Source organism: Penicillium cataractarum, assembly GCF_028827025.1.
Source record: "Penicillium cataractarum strain IBT 29864 chromosome Unknown utg000008l, whole genome shotgun sequence".
In the NCBI taxonomy this organism is placed as follows: domain Eukaryota; kingdom Fungi; phylum Ascomycota; class Eurotiomycetes; order Eurotiales; family Aspergillaceae; genus Penicillium; species Penicillium cataractarum.
In genome coordinates, this window is record NW_026622744.1 from 192,285 (window position 1) to 205,760 (window position 13,476).

At 52.2% G+C, this 13,476-nt stretch overlaps 6 protein-coding genes across 6 annotated transcripts; 3 read left to right on the forward strand and 3 right to left on the reverse strand.

Moving 5' to 3' along the window:
• Positions 1–1,210: 1,210 nt before the first annotated feature.
• On the forward strand, positions 1,211–3,682 carry N7496_009185 (peptidase family M20/M25/M40 protein; the record flags this gene model as incomplete). The annotated part of the gene is made up of 1 exon (XM_056702099.1): positions 1,211–3,682. One exon carries the CDS (start codon positions 1,211–1,213, stop codon positions 3,680–3,682), a length of 2,472 nt encoding a protein of 823 aa, XP_056551099.1.
• Positions 3,683–4,482: 800 nt separating this feature from the next.
• N7496_009186 (Sec62 family protein translocation protein) lies at positions 4,483–5,828 on the reverse strand (the record flags this gene model as incomplete). The annotated part of the gene is made up of 3 exons (XM_056702100.1): positions 4,483–4,647; positions 4,704–5,260; positions 5,333–5,828. 3 exons carry the CDS (start codon positions 5,826–5,828, stop codon positions 4,483–4,485), a joined length of 1,218 nt encoding a protein of 405 aa, XP_056551100.1.
• Positions 5,829–6,116: 288 nt separating this feature from the next.
• Positions 6,117–8,004, forward strand: N7496_009187 (Lectin C-type domain protein; the record flags this gene model as incomplete). Its single annotated transcript, XM_056702101.1, has 2 exons — positions 6,117–6,179; positions 6,232–8,004. The coding sequence occupies 2 exons, from the start codon at positions 6,117–6,119 to the stop codon at positions 8,002–8,004; spliced, it is 1,836 nt and encodes a 611-aa protein (XP_056551101.1).
• Positions 8,005–8,289: 285 nt separating this feature from the next.
• On the reverse strand, positions 8,290–10,521 carry N7496_009188 (uncharacterized protein; the record flags this gene model as incomplete). The annotated part of the gene is made up of 3 exons (XM_056702102.1): positions 8,290–10,047; positions 10,100–10,288; positions 10,348–10,521. The coding sequence occupies 3 exons, from the start codon at positions 10,519–10,521 to the stop codon at positions 8,290–8,292; spliced, it is 2,121 nt and encodes a 706-aa protein (XP_056551102.1).
• A 330-nt stretch (positions 10,522–10,851) lies between these two features.
• N7496_009189 (NADPH-adrenodoxin reductase) lies at positions 10,852–12,595 on the forward strand (the record flags this gene model as incomplete). Its single annotated transcript, XM_056702103.1, has 3 exons — positions 10,852–11,148; positions 11,224–11,658; positions 11,723–12,595. The coding sequence occupies 3 exons, from the start codon at positions 10,852–10,854 to the stop codon at positions 12,593–12,595; spliced, it is 1,605 nt and encodes a 534-aa protein (XP_056551103.1).
• A 140-nt stretch (positions 12,596–12,735) lies between these two features.
• On the reverse strand, positions 12,736–13,200 carry aspf13 (allergenic cerato-platanin Asp F13; the record flags this gene model as incomplete). The annotated part of the gene is made up of 1 exon (XM_056702104.1): positions 12,736–13,200. One exon carries the CDS (start codon positions 13,198–13,200, stop codon positions 12,736–12,738), a length of 465 nt encoding a protein of 154 aa, XP_056551104.1.
• Between the last annotated feature and the right edge of the window lie 276 nt (positions 13,201–13,476).

Below are 13,476 nucleotides of genomic sequence, written 5' to 3' on the forward strand. Positions count from 1 at the left end.
CTTGAGTCGATCTAACCTAGAACACAATTTGAAGATCATAGGTCGCCTGAGCGGTCAATGAACTTCAAAACGTCACAACGGTTAAGCTCCACTCGTGGGTATGAAGGTTTTAGGGGGGGGGGGGGGGGGGGGGGTTGAAGGGGAAATAATATCCATTAGGGTTTTTTTGACGAGAAAATTATTTGTGTCTGGAAGAAGAAAATTCTATCAGTGATTCCGTGGTCTCCAAATCAAGAATGTCAAGTTTTGATACATCATACTTGAGATTGAAGATCGCCCCCACCAACTAGCGAAGCCAAACGGGAATTTGCGACTGTCAGAAAGAAGGGAAACGAAGAAACGATGGGGAGACTCCGTATAGTTCCGTTCTTAGAACTGGATTAACCGGGTTGGGGTTAGTCCTTCCTCGGTATAGCTTCGGGTCTTTCGAAGGAGTATTTGTTCTGCCTGGAGGGTTAAAGGATGGTTTAAATAGAGAAACAAATTGAAGTAATAGTTATAGTATTAGTATTAGCAATAAGCATAAACATAAGCATGCTATATTTAAGCATAGCTATGCCATAGCTAAATCTCGTCCGACAGTCTGACAGTCAAGAGATCGGCACTCGAAGAACCCCCTAGTACCTCGTGTACTACAGTACTACTATACTGCTACTACAATAATTATCCTATAGTTACTGCATACTCAAATTAAAAACTAGATTTCCTTTTTCTGTACTCCATACTCCATACTCTCGGTAGTCAAGAAAAAGTCCCAAGAATTATTTTGGGGAAGAAAGTCAAAAAAAAAGGGCCACTCAGGGGGAAGACCAACTTTTTTTTCTTTTTAGCGGCCTCATTTTTATGCACCTCGCATCACCTCGAGTCTCGACTTTCTTTTTGGCCCGATCCTTCATCCCCCACCCACTGCCGAATCCTTTCTCTAATTCTTCCTTCCCTCTCTTCCTGTCACTCTTTTCCATCTTCTCAAATCTTCGATCTCGCCCTAACTCGACCTTCTTTCCCCCCCCCCCCCATCGTGCCTTCAATCGTGCATGACGTTACCAAACGGCCGTGCAGCCGCGCCCACGTTCTTTCGCCGATGATCCTTTCCCTCTGAGACCGACTCGACCCCGTTCCCCTTTTCCCTATCAATCGCAAAGTCGTCTGGAAGACCGGCAATGGTTTGGTGAATGCCGTCGTCAGAGCAGACCATCTGGAGGGTCACACCATGTCCTCTCCTATAATGAGTGACCCGCCGCATTCCTCTCCGTCCTTTGGCGAGCGTAGAGGTCACCATTTGGCCCCATTGCAGACCAATTTCAGCCGACCCACGGCCAATCCCTCCAAAACAGCTTCCTCGCGATTGCAACGCCCCCGGCCGACCGAATATCCCAGTACGAATGGCTCCGAGGGCCCAGTGCCGCTCCAAAGCCCCGTCAAGCGACAAACGTCCAAGTCGAGTTTGCGCAATCTCTTTGCTCGTGATAAATCCCAGCGTGCCGCTGCGGCCCCCGATGTTAAATTGGCCGAGATTGACGAAACAATATTGCCTGCCAATCCAGACCTTACGAACACGACTACCCAACCGGTGACGGTGGCAGATGCCCCTTTGTCGCCGGCATTAACGAGTCCCCGGTCTGTCGTGTCCACCCCGACTTTGACCTCGCCAACCACCCCGCGACCCCGAGCGACATTGAAGACTTCAAGGCCTAGACCGGCACGGACTGATTCCAAGCCGGCGTCGCAGGAACAGTATGGATGGAAACCGCCCCCACTCTTCCAGGCATACCCTCAGTCTTATAAGCATGAATGCTTGCCTGCGCCAGCCATGTCTGCGGACGCAATTCTCCGTCTTCATGCTACTACGGGGAAATCAGGTGTGGAGGTAGTGCCAGATGAAACGGCCGACTCGTCCCGGAAGAAGCGAGAACAGAAAGAGCGCAAGCATCTTCGGACACTGTCGGGCACAATCAACAAGGTCGAGTGGACTACGAAAATCTACGTACTCGCTACGGCGGGCTTTATCCTGCAATATGCTGGTGAAGGGAAGAACGATCGCCTTCCGGAGAGTATGCTGCAATTGGGCCCTCAATCGGTGGCATTCGCTAGTGATGCCATTCCTGGAAAGCATTGGGTGCTTCAGATTTCACAGAATGGCACGGCAGACAACGGCCCTGTCGCTCCCGAGCCCGCAAAATCGGGACGCTTCTCTAGATTCGGCTTCCACCGATCCAATACACGACGTATGGCTGGCAGCTTTCTATTGATCTTTGATAACCCAGACTCCATGACCTCCTGGCTCACGGCCGTTCGGGCAGAGATTGAAGTTCGGGGAGGCCCCAAGTTCACCGCGGAGAACCACTCGGATGACGATCAGGAACCTCAGCTTCGCAGCAAGTCCAGTGCTCGCAATATTGTGAAGAAGGATCCTAATCGCATCTCGAGTCTGTTCCTGCAGCCGCAGGGCGTTCGTTCGCCCGATGAGGAAGATGGGTCATCGGTTGGTGGATTGACCTGGCAGTCTCGACGAAGCTCATACGTTTCGGTGAACCACCAGTCCATAATTGACTCGCGCTCTGGCTCGGTATCCACGGGCTGGACGGAAACCACGGGTCCCAGCAATGGCTCCGATGCTCAGTCGTCTTCATTCACTTCAGTCAATCCTCCCAACTCGCCACCTCTGGACAGTAGCCACCTTTCTGATGACGCTCGATCCAAGGATGTCGATTCGACCTACGCTCGCAGCCCGCCCACATCTAGTCATGGCAATGCCAAACGGCAATCTCTTTATATTTTCCCCAAACCGCAGGACTTTCCTGCCGTTTCTCGCCCCGACACAATTCTACACAATCAATCTCCACCCAATATACCCGACTCATTAGTCCGAAGTGCTTCCCCGCCAGCACCCAACTTTAGCGTTCCATCATTCAGCAAGAAATTTGTATCCAGGCCTGGACCACCTCCTTTGGCTTCTCCGCCCGCCCCTCTAGCTGGTGTTCTCCGCCGGGGCGAGAGCATTGGAGACTTTAGCATCTCCAGCATCTCCTCCCCTCCAGTGTCTCCCACGTACAGCATTGCAAGCTCGAAGTATACCGACTCTCCAGAATCGATATTGATCACACGAGAACCCAATGGCCGACGCATCCTCCGGCCTTCCAATTCGGAGGACGTCTTATCAAGAACCATGCGCTCAGCCCAGAATGCCGCTAATCACTCTCGTTTACCGCGTGCTCTATCTTCCGAAACCAGTTCTCCACCATCTCGCCCTCTCAGCCTGAGTGGTCGCAATGGATTGGGTATTCAGATGAATGGCGAGCAACCAGCCCAGAGTTTTCCTCCGGGCGAACCACTTCCAGTTCCGCGCCACCGAGTGTCCAACATGAACCTCGACCAAACCCCCCAAAATATGACCCGGCGCAAGAGCATGCCAGGACTGGCCATTGGACCTCCCGCGGCCCCTCCACCAAACTGTCCACTCCCTAAAATCCCCTCGCCCATTGCCGCTCAGCCAGCACCAGCCTGGTCTACCACTCCTCCAATTTGGTCAACGAGTCCTCCAGCGGATCGTTTCTACCAATCCCAACAGATCCGTGGCCACATACAAGACCACCGACAAAGCGGTCTCCCATCCAATTTTCCTGCCCCTCCTAATGGCAAGTTATCCAAACCAGCTGCTCGGCAGTCCAGGATGATCCAATGAAACCCCCATCATGCACAAGACAGATACGATAACCAAAACACACCTTTGACGCCAAAAACCCCTCCCGACATGTCCAGCCGTCTTTCTCATATATTCCGAATCCACCTACTTGACCATTCCATTCTACCCTGTCTCCATTTCTACAAATACCTCCTATAATCCTCTCCTTCACCCTGGCGAGCGACATTGGAGATCTCCCATTCCTTGATCTATCCTCCTTCGTGTCCTGTCGTCATTACCCACTGTGCATATCCTCTGCATCCAAGCATCTAAGCATCCAATACCCCGAGCGTGTTTCGCATATACATTATCCCTGGATCATCTCACGCCCGCACCGGGCTTCTTTCTTTAATTTTCAGCCGTGTTATACCTGTTCTAAAATGACGATACCCGTCTTGTCTTATATACATTGACCCTGTCAATATCATTTTACTTCTTGTCCTGTGTCTTATTTATACCCCGCATTTTCTCATCATTCAATATGAAGTTTTTAGATTTGGTATTCATTTCTGTTATTTGCAGTACCAAGACTAGAACTCCTAACCCGAACAGAGGAACTTTTGTAAGAATGGGAATGAAATAAAATGCTAGCGCTATTGATATTTGAACGAGTCCCATTTTTGCAGTTCCCAGATAAAGCAAATCATCCAACGCCGGAATAGGCATCTCATGATTGAAATAACAAAGATCTGCCAAGGTAGTTCACAAATCCCCTGCTTCTCAGATAGATGCGTCAGGCATTGGTTACCCTCTTAGCTACATGAAAGATATGGACCGAAAAGAAACCAGAAGAAATCCCATTACTCTTCCACCTCTTCGACTCGTGCGGTCAGGTCTCGCTTCACGGGGGTCGCGCTGGGTGCGGATGCGGGCTCCGCGGAAGTTGTGGTTGCCGAGGGGGTGGCGTCTTGAGATGTATTCGCAACGGCAGGGGTCTTGGACTTCTTGCCTTTCTTCTTCTTGCTCTGGAAATGCAATGTTAGTATATATTGCAGTGATAAGGACTGTTTTCGGTGCTTACCTCCTGCCAACCCCACAATGGCTTGAAACTGTCAAAGAATCCGACATCCTCGAACAAGTTGGGGAACAACCAGAGACCGGGCGGGACCGCGAAAACGGTGATGCAGAACAGGATCAGACGGAAGATGGACATGGCAAAGAATAGACCAAGCAGGCCCATCATGCCAACACTCAGATACCACACACCCTGGCGCAGCATAACTGGCCACAGGGGGAACAGCACAACGGCGAAGATACCCGCCACGACGGCAGCAGCCAGAGCCTTCTGCTTCCACTGGGGGCCCTCGTACAGCCAGACATAGTGCATCATGGGATCAGTCTCCTGGTGTTGCTCAATCTTGACGGTCCACAGGCCCTTGACTCGGTTCTTGGGTTTGGCATGGTTGTGTCCCTCGTGCGGGTCGACCTTGCTCACGCGCAGAGCCAGCAGGGAGAGGGGCAGGAGCTTGAAGACGTTCTCGGCGGAGGCGCGGTCGGTCACGGGTGGGAGGAGGGAGTTCTTCTTTGCGGCAGCTTTGGCGTAGGCGGGGGACTCGATGGCTCGAATGGCTCGCTTGACTGTAGACAACTCTCGAGTTAGAGGCATTGTCCTCGATAGTGAAGCGGGGTCGTCATATAATTGTCACTCACCCTTGAACATATCCTTGCGCTGGCCATCCAAGATGCAAGTCCGTGGCTTCAGGGCCTGCGATCGCAGGAAGTGAGCTACAGCCAGAGCTTTGGGGTCCGCCGGCTGTCCTGGCTGGACGGGAACTTGGTGTGTCTGCTGTTGTGGTTGAGGCTGCTGCTGAGCTTGTGGCTGTCCTTTTTGACCTTGTTGACCGGGCTGCTGCTGCTGCTGTTGCTGCTGAGGTTGCTGTGGCTGTCCAGGCTGTGGGGATCCCTGAGCCTGGCGCTGGGCCTCCATTTGTTTCTGATGCGCCTGCATCGCCCGCATGCGCAACTGCGCGACGTATTGTTCCGGAGTGAGGCCAAGCTTGGCAGCGTCAGCTGTCAGCTGCTCTCGTTGCTGCTGTGCAAATTGTTCTGGAGTCATTCCTCGTTTTGCGGCTTCGGCGGCGAACTGTTGTTGCATGGCAGCCATCTGCGCCATCTGCTGAGGACTGGGTTGGCCAGGCGCCGCCATGGTGAAGGCGGTTGGGTGGGCGGTGAGATGGAAAAGACGAGTGTAAAACTGGAAGTGAGAGATAGAAATTGCAAGAGTCAAGGAAAGGAGGGCGAGTTGGGCGGTTTACTGGGAAAATCCACGAAGTCTGAAAGGAAAGAAGTGAAGTGGCCAGATCGACTCAGGTGATCTGCGGCCCTGCAGCTTCTCCCGTTCCGCCCGCGCCCCAACTCTTCGACCCTTCGAACTACTGGACACTACTGGACCTGCCAACAGCTCGCATGGAGTCGCCATGCTCTATACTTCTCCATGTCGGTCTCCTATGATGCTGGAAATGCCATTAGTGACGCGACATGGGTGGCCGTGCTGCTGGTTAGCCTGTTATTTCTCTATAGTCCGTCGCGTGAACTGACATCACACACAGAGTGAACGCGATGTAGCCGGCCAGATTCCGATCAATTTCGTGACCAATCCTGCCGTGTCTCTCTCGTCGGCCTGTTTTGGCAATGGCTTGTACGCTCGAAAGGATGCTGCCAAGTGCATCTCCAATCTCCTTGCGGTGGGGTATAGACGGCTTGTTGTAGACCTATATTGGTCAGTGGAGCGACGGACATGGACCTTTTGTCCTGTAGAGATTCCTGCCAGGGTCGACGTGATGGTATCAACTTATACTTCTACCACTACCGAAGCCTCGACTACTTCTACTATTACAACTGAAACTGCTACGACGACTTCGGACGCAGGCGCCGCGACCATCACTGGCTATACTGATTCCTATGGGGATACGGTCTATGAGCTAGGACCATACAGATGCACCAACGATCTTGATCTATATTCTCTTTCAGAAGTACTTGTTGGATACTTTGAAGCGACAACGTCTCAACTTCTCGTCTATACAACTTATCTCGTTCTCAATCTTCATGCCGCCGGCAGCGATGCTGAACCGTCCAAGCCAGCCAAAGCGGTAACGGGCAAGAATCTACCCTCATCGGACTCCGAACGACCTGGATCGTTCCTCCATGATGCTCTGCGGGAATATCTCTACACCCCTACTCAGCTTGCCAGGGACCGACGCAATTTGAACGAGTCGTGGTATGAAGTTGATGAAAGCTACATGCCGATAGTGGAATATTATACAATTCACACGGACGAAGCAGGCAAACAGAGTACTCCCGATGGATGGCCATCTGCAAAGTACGTTCAACTTGCAAAATCCGATCGAATCATCATCGAGTATGGATCAGTGGATCCGCAACTCGCAGAGTTCAACATTACTCAAGATGAACATGCCATCTTCCCACCCGGCTATCTCACTTCCGATGTGAACATTACTGCTACCACAAACGGGACCCTAACATCGGGCTGTTTGTACAAAGCAGATGCCACGGGAGTTTCTCAGGCCAACTCGTCTTGGGCCCTCTCCAATAAAATCCCAGTTCCGGATGGGTTATCCACAGACGAAACTATGGGATCATTAACCAATGTGATATCGGATATGACAGCATGCGGGATATCCCCAATGCTCAATACCACCCTTTTCGATCAAACTGCCGACACCAACGTCGAACATTATCGGAACGTCTCCTTGTCAACAGGGTGGGCATGGGCAATTGGTGAACCAGAGGGTGCAGACACTGGCGGCGGCACTGGAGATACTCCCAGTTTCGACCGCTGTGCTATAATGGACCTCTCCTCGGAAGGTCACTGGCGAGCCACCAATTGTTCCGAAACGCGGCGAGGTGCCTGTCGTATCGGCAATTCACCTTTCTCGTGGACCATTTCCAATGCTACTGCAGATTATTACAACGTCTCCGACACATGTCCTCCAGGCTCCAATTTCGCTGTCCCTCGAACGGGCTTGGAAAATACTTACCTCTACAAGTACCTCCTGACCCAGCCGGAGACAACGATCAACCCTGCATCAACCGATGCTACACTGCGTGAGATTTATATCGACTTCAATTCTATTGATATCACATCTTGTTGGGTCTCGGGCGGACCCGAGGCTAACTGTCCCTACGGTGCTGATCCACAGCAGCTGGAACGCAGAACTGTGCTTGTAGCTGCCATTGCTGGTATTGTCATCGTTATTATTACTGCGTTGACTCTGTTTGTCAAGTGTAATGCCAACAGGCGAAACTCTCGTCGGAGAAAGCGTGTAATCGAGGGCTGGGAATATGAAGGTGTGCCCTCGTAATGTACTTGTATCTTCGTTCTAGACTTATGACGTGTGTTTTGAATTTTATGATACCCTTTTTTCGAGATAATGTAATTGTCATTGTCAAATATGCTATCTGAAATATCCGTACACCAAGAAATAAATCACAACCAGAAAATGTTCCATCAATATGTCAAATGGGCCCGCTGAACCCCAAAAAGAAAATCAAATAGATCGTCACATGCTGTGCATAAAACAAATGGTAAAACTCCGTATCCCAAAGAAACAAAAATAGTTCAGGTATCTTTTCCCACATGTGATAAATCACAGTCCCGCAAATCGTGCCCATCCAGCAGCCCGTGTAGGGGCAGGCTTCGGGCTTGGAGTCTCGGTCTCTTCGACAACGTTCAAGCTGCGCCCTTCTTCGGCCACCTTACCACTCACGTCGCGGCGACGTCCAACACCCAATCCGGCGATGTAACTTCCATAGGAGGACAGGGAGGCACCAACGCCACTAACAAGACCCGGTCGAGAAGTGTCTGTGCCAGAGTTACTGACAACACGACCCTTGCGGTCTCCTTCGGTTGCACTCGGGGAGTTGGTATATCCCTCATCGTCGCTGTCATCCTTCTTGAGGGACTGGTAGGCGGACAACTTCTTGTTCCGCTTCTTGGACAGCTTTGTTGGTTTGCGTGTCAAGTCGTCTTGGCCACTGGCGTGCCGTGACATATCCAGACCAGGCTTGCCCTCTTCCTCTAGGTTACCATAGTAGCGAGTCTTTGTTGACGGAGAGTCGGGTGATTCTTCCTGAGCCTGCTGGTTGGAGATGTTCATGTTGTCGATCAACACATTGCGTCGTACGGGATCGGTGTCTTCGGGCTTCTCTGTGAGAATTGGCTGAGGGGTCGGAGGGTTAAGCATAAGAGGATTGAAGGGAAGTCCGTGAGAACGCTCATCATCATGGTCATGGTCATGCTCTTCGGGGTCTGAGAAAATGTTAAAGCGGCGATCACCGAGGTCCTGCTCATACTTCTCCTCTTCGTTTCCATAATGCTCGTGCATTGCCAAGGATGCATATTCTCCGCGGGTGTCCTCAGGGATAACGCTTCCAATACTCGCAGGCTTCTGTCCATATGCAAACCAGTCTCGGAAACCATTGCCGCCTTGTGAGGTGGTTGTAGAGATCGTGCGGCGACTGTAGACGGACGAAGATTGACGGAGATCGGGCTCGTTCTCATTATTGGCTTCACTGGCTGGGGATGGAGAGCGGTCGGGATAGGCTACCCAATTGCCAGACAATGGACTAACCGAGTCAGCTCTATCCGCAGTGCGAGAGGCCAGGTGACGGGTGTGAGTAGCGGGATCCACGACTTCGGGTGAGCGGGCAGTAACGTTGCGGTATTCTGGGGCAGGAGCATCCGATGTCATATCATATGGCTGGCTAGCAGGATGGTGGAACAACATCTCCGGACTGGATGGCTCCAAGTAAGAAAGACGGTGGGGCTGCACGGATACCACAGATTGACGCTTCACGTTCATCATATCCACTGATCCACGGTTAGAGTCACTAGCCATAGATTGACCACGAGTATGCATGAATGGCATAGAGCGAGGAGGACCAATGAGTGGGTCTTCGAGGCTCGAATGCAAAGTGGACGAGCTGAGATGTTTCTCATCCACATCAATCTCCTTGCGGCTCTTGCGAGGACGAGCGGTCAAATTGTCTTCCAGGGGATTCATATCGGGAGGCAGATGAGAAATCTTGCGGAACATGACGGCCAAGAAGATCGACAATGCAAGCGAAACGAGGTGCAGGCCGCCATTGGCGAGGGCACAGATGAAAGTAGCCTCCGCAACCTGGACGGTCACAGCATCGTTGGCAAACAGCGTTCCCCAATGGTAAGCATCGATGGTATACTCTCCATGAGCCATAAAGGCGGTAAACACATAGAACGGAATGAGCCCCGCATCCAGAGTGGAGGCGAACAGGCCATAGCTAGCTTGAGAAGCGGGGGGCCGGTTGACTGGAGATCGACAAAGATGGTAGACGGCATAGAGAGTATGGAGGATTGCAACGATGGGCTATAGGACAGTTAGCTATCAATTCTAGATATGCTTCGGTGGGTTTACTTACACCAGCCCGAATGATCCAAATGACGGTTGTCGCGACGTTGTTGATCACAATTGAGCAGAATAGAGATCCAAGTGCTCCCAGGAGAGTGAGAACTCGTAAAGCCAACTGCGTACGTCGCGCATAATTGACCCTATTCTTGGTATGGGGACTCATTGGCGTCCATGTTGACTTTGGGTCGAGGCTGCCCCACTGCGACTATTGTTAGTAACAATCTATATCGTGTCCGAAGCAATAGAATCGCCACATACTGAGTCGGGATGGCGATTGATGTTCACCAACGGACCCTTTTGTGTAGGTCTTGGTGGTGGTGGAGCTCGGCTGGCTTGCGTCACGGCTTTCGGGTTAAAGCCTGGGTCGGTCGGGCCATAGAAGCTGTAGGTGGTCGGGCGGTCGTAAATGAATGGAGGCTCCGATCTGCCCATGGTAGCGACTGAAGGCTTCCGTGAAAACCACGTGAAACGTGGGAATCGGGAAGCAGGAATCTGGAAATGAAAGGGAATGTGGGATGAGGAATGGAGGAGTTGGAATGCGATCTGACAGCAACGACGAGCTGAGAGCATGCGGAGAGGCGCGGCGATCAACAGGATAGTTGACCCGGCAACGGCTGATAAGCGATAAGGTCACGTGTGTGGACGCGCCATCTGATAAGCGACGATAAGCTTCCCTTTCCCGCGGGTTGACTGGTATTCACCGAAGCTCTGAACTCTCGAAAGAACTGCGGGGGATTCACTCGTTCCTGCTTCGCTCACATCATGCTTGAGCGGGCATTTGTATGTGCTCAATGCACAACACGATTGGGTCGGTCATCTATACTAAGGCCCACTCTAAAGCTGGCGGTCTCGTCCTCAGTACGCCGTTTGAGCAGTCATGCTGCTCAAGTTGATCGACCAGCCCGCATCGCGATTGTGGGCTCGGGTCCTGCAGGATTCTATGCAGCAGCGCGTCTACTGAGCAAGCATCAAGATGCAGTTGTGGATATGTATGAGAAGCTTCCGGTGCCATTTGGTTTGGCTCGGTATGGTGTAGCCCCGGATCATCCCGAAGTAAAGGTGCGCAGCAACACAGACCAAGATCATTGAACAATTGCAATACATATGAAGATTGCAACTAACATATACTTAAAGAATTGCGAAGATAAATTCACCGAAGTCGCAACCTCTTCCCGCTTCAACTTTGTCGGCAACATCGACCTCGGCAATGACCTGCCTCTCGCCGCACTCAAGCCCCATTACGATGCCATCCTATTCGCATATGGAGCCTCTAAGGATAAAGAGCTAGGAATACCCGGTGAGAAGGCTCTGCGTAGCGTGTACTCTGCCCGAGCCTTTGTTGGATGGTACAACGGTCTTCCCGAACATCGGGATCTCCAACCCGACCTGACCAGCGGCGAGGACGCTGTTATCATTGGCCAGGGTAACGTGGCACTTGATGTTGCCCGGATCTTACTTTCGGATGTGGATGCCCTCAGAAGCACTGATATTGCCGATTATGCGGCGGAGACGCTCTCCAAGAGCCGGATTAAGCGCGTGCGTGTTGTTGGTCGTCGAGGACCGTTGCAGGTAGATATACCCCAACCCCCACAACGCTTCAGCTCAAGTATTAGTTTCTCTGATGCATTTTTAGGCTTCCTTCACCATCAAAGAAATTCGAGAACTCCTTCAACTTCCCTCTGTGTCCTTCGACCCCATTCCGCAGGATATTTTCCCTCCCGGGGATGTCATCAACGGGCTACCCCGAGCACAGAAGCGACTGATGCAGCTCCTTGCCAAGGGCTCCGCCAATGCTGCCCAGACTGCGACCAAGTCATGGTCCTTGGACTTCCTTCTCTCGCCCGACTCCCTTCACTGGTCACCTATGCATCCATACCGACTCACACATACCAAATTCTCCCGCAATGAACTCGACCCTGCGGATCGCTACAGCCCCAGCTCCAAGGTGACGCCAAAGCACCTATCCAGTGGCAAGCGTGCTATGGTGAACTTGTCTTCTAGTGTCTTCTTCCGCAGCGTCGGCTACAAATCGCTTCCCCTGCCTGGCATGGAGGACCTAGGTATCGAATTTGATTCCCAGCGCGGTATCATTCCTAATGATGGGTTCGGTCGAGTTACGAGCCCCTCGGGCTGGGGTGAATCTCAAAAGTTGCCTGACGGCTCATTGATCGCCTACCTGCCCGGCCTGTATTGCGCTGGATGGGTCAAGCGTGGTCCGACAGGTGTCATTGCCTCCACCATGGCCGATGCATTCACCACTGCCGATACCCTGCTGAAAGACTTGGCAACCAAGAAGGACTCTCAATCACCACTACAGGCCGCCGATCCGAGCAGTTGTCTCGGTTGGGATGCAGTCAAGACCGAGGCTGCCAGCCTTGGCCTACGCACAACTTCTTGGCAAGACTGGCAACGTATCGATGCAGCCGAGCGTGAACGAGGTCAACAAAAGGGCAAGGTCCGCGATAAGTTTGGACGAGTGGAAGAAATGCTTGAAGTAATCGGATAAACGCTTCAATGCTATGTGTATAATACTTGACAATCTAGCCCGAAATGTATTTAACAAATTCCAATCCTCCACCTCGCCTCATCTCCCCCCGGTCCTGCTATCATATCTCATGCAATATATTCCAGTCTCGGTTCCAACGCTTATGCGACGCCGCACTGCGAGGCCGGAACCTCAGTGTAGGTAGCAGTGACACGACCCAGCTGCTCAGCCTGACCGTTGGTGAGGTCATTCATAGCCTGGAGACCAATGTTGAAAGCGCCAGTGGCCTTGTCGATTGCAAGGACGGTGATGGTCTCGTCGACTCCATTGCCAGAGTAGTGCAGCTGGTAGCACTTGCCACAGTTAAGGCTGCCGCTACCCTCGATAGTGAGGGCACCGCCGATGTGAGGGAAGCCGGGCACGTTCCCGAAAGTGGGCCAAGTATGGGTGAGCATACTGCCGCAGGCTGTGTTATCCAAGGAGGTTGTAGAAACATCGTAGGCCGGGTCGTAGGAGACCGAGACGGAGATTGCGTCCCGGGCGACGGCGGGTGCGGCTGCTGGGACGGCAGCGGCGAGGTTGAGGGAGGCCAGGATGGCGGAGGACACAACGATGAAGGACTTCATGGTGAATTTGATAATGTTGATGTGATGGGGGGTTGATTGATCAAGGTTGATCGATGGTCTTTGGATGTGTTGGTTGTGAGAGAGTCTTGAATTGCTTGTTGATGTATATCTCTATCGAGCCCTCCATCAAAACATTTATATATCCTCGAACCACCGGGTATCAGGCAACCCAGGCGTGCTACTATTTCGAGAGCTCTGAAAAACACGACTGCACCCGGTTCAAGTCTTAGACATAAAGCGGATACCCATGAACCGGTGACCAAACCGCAATGAGGA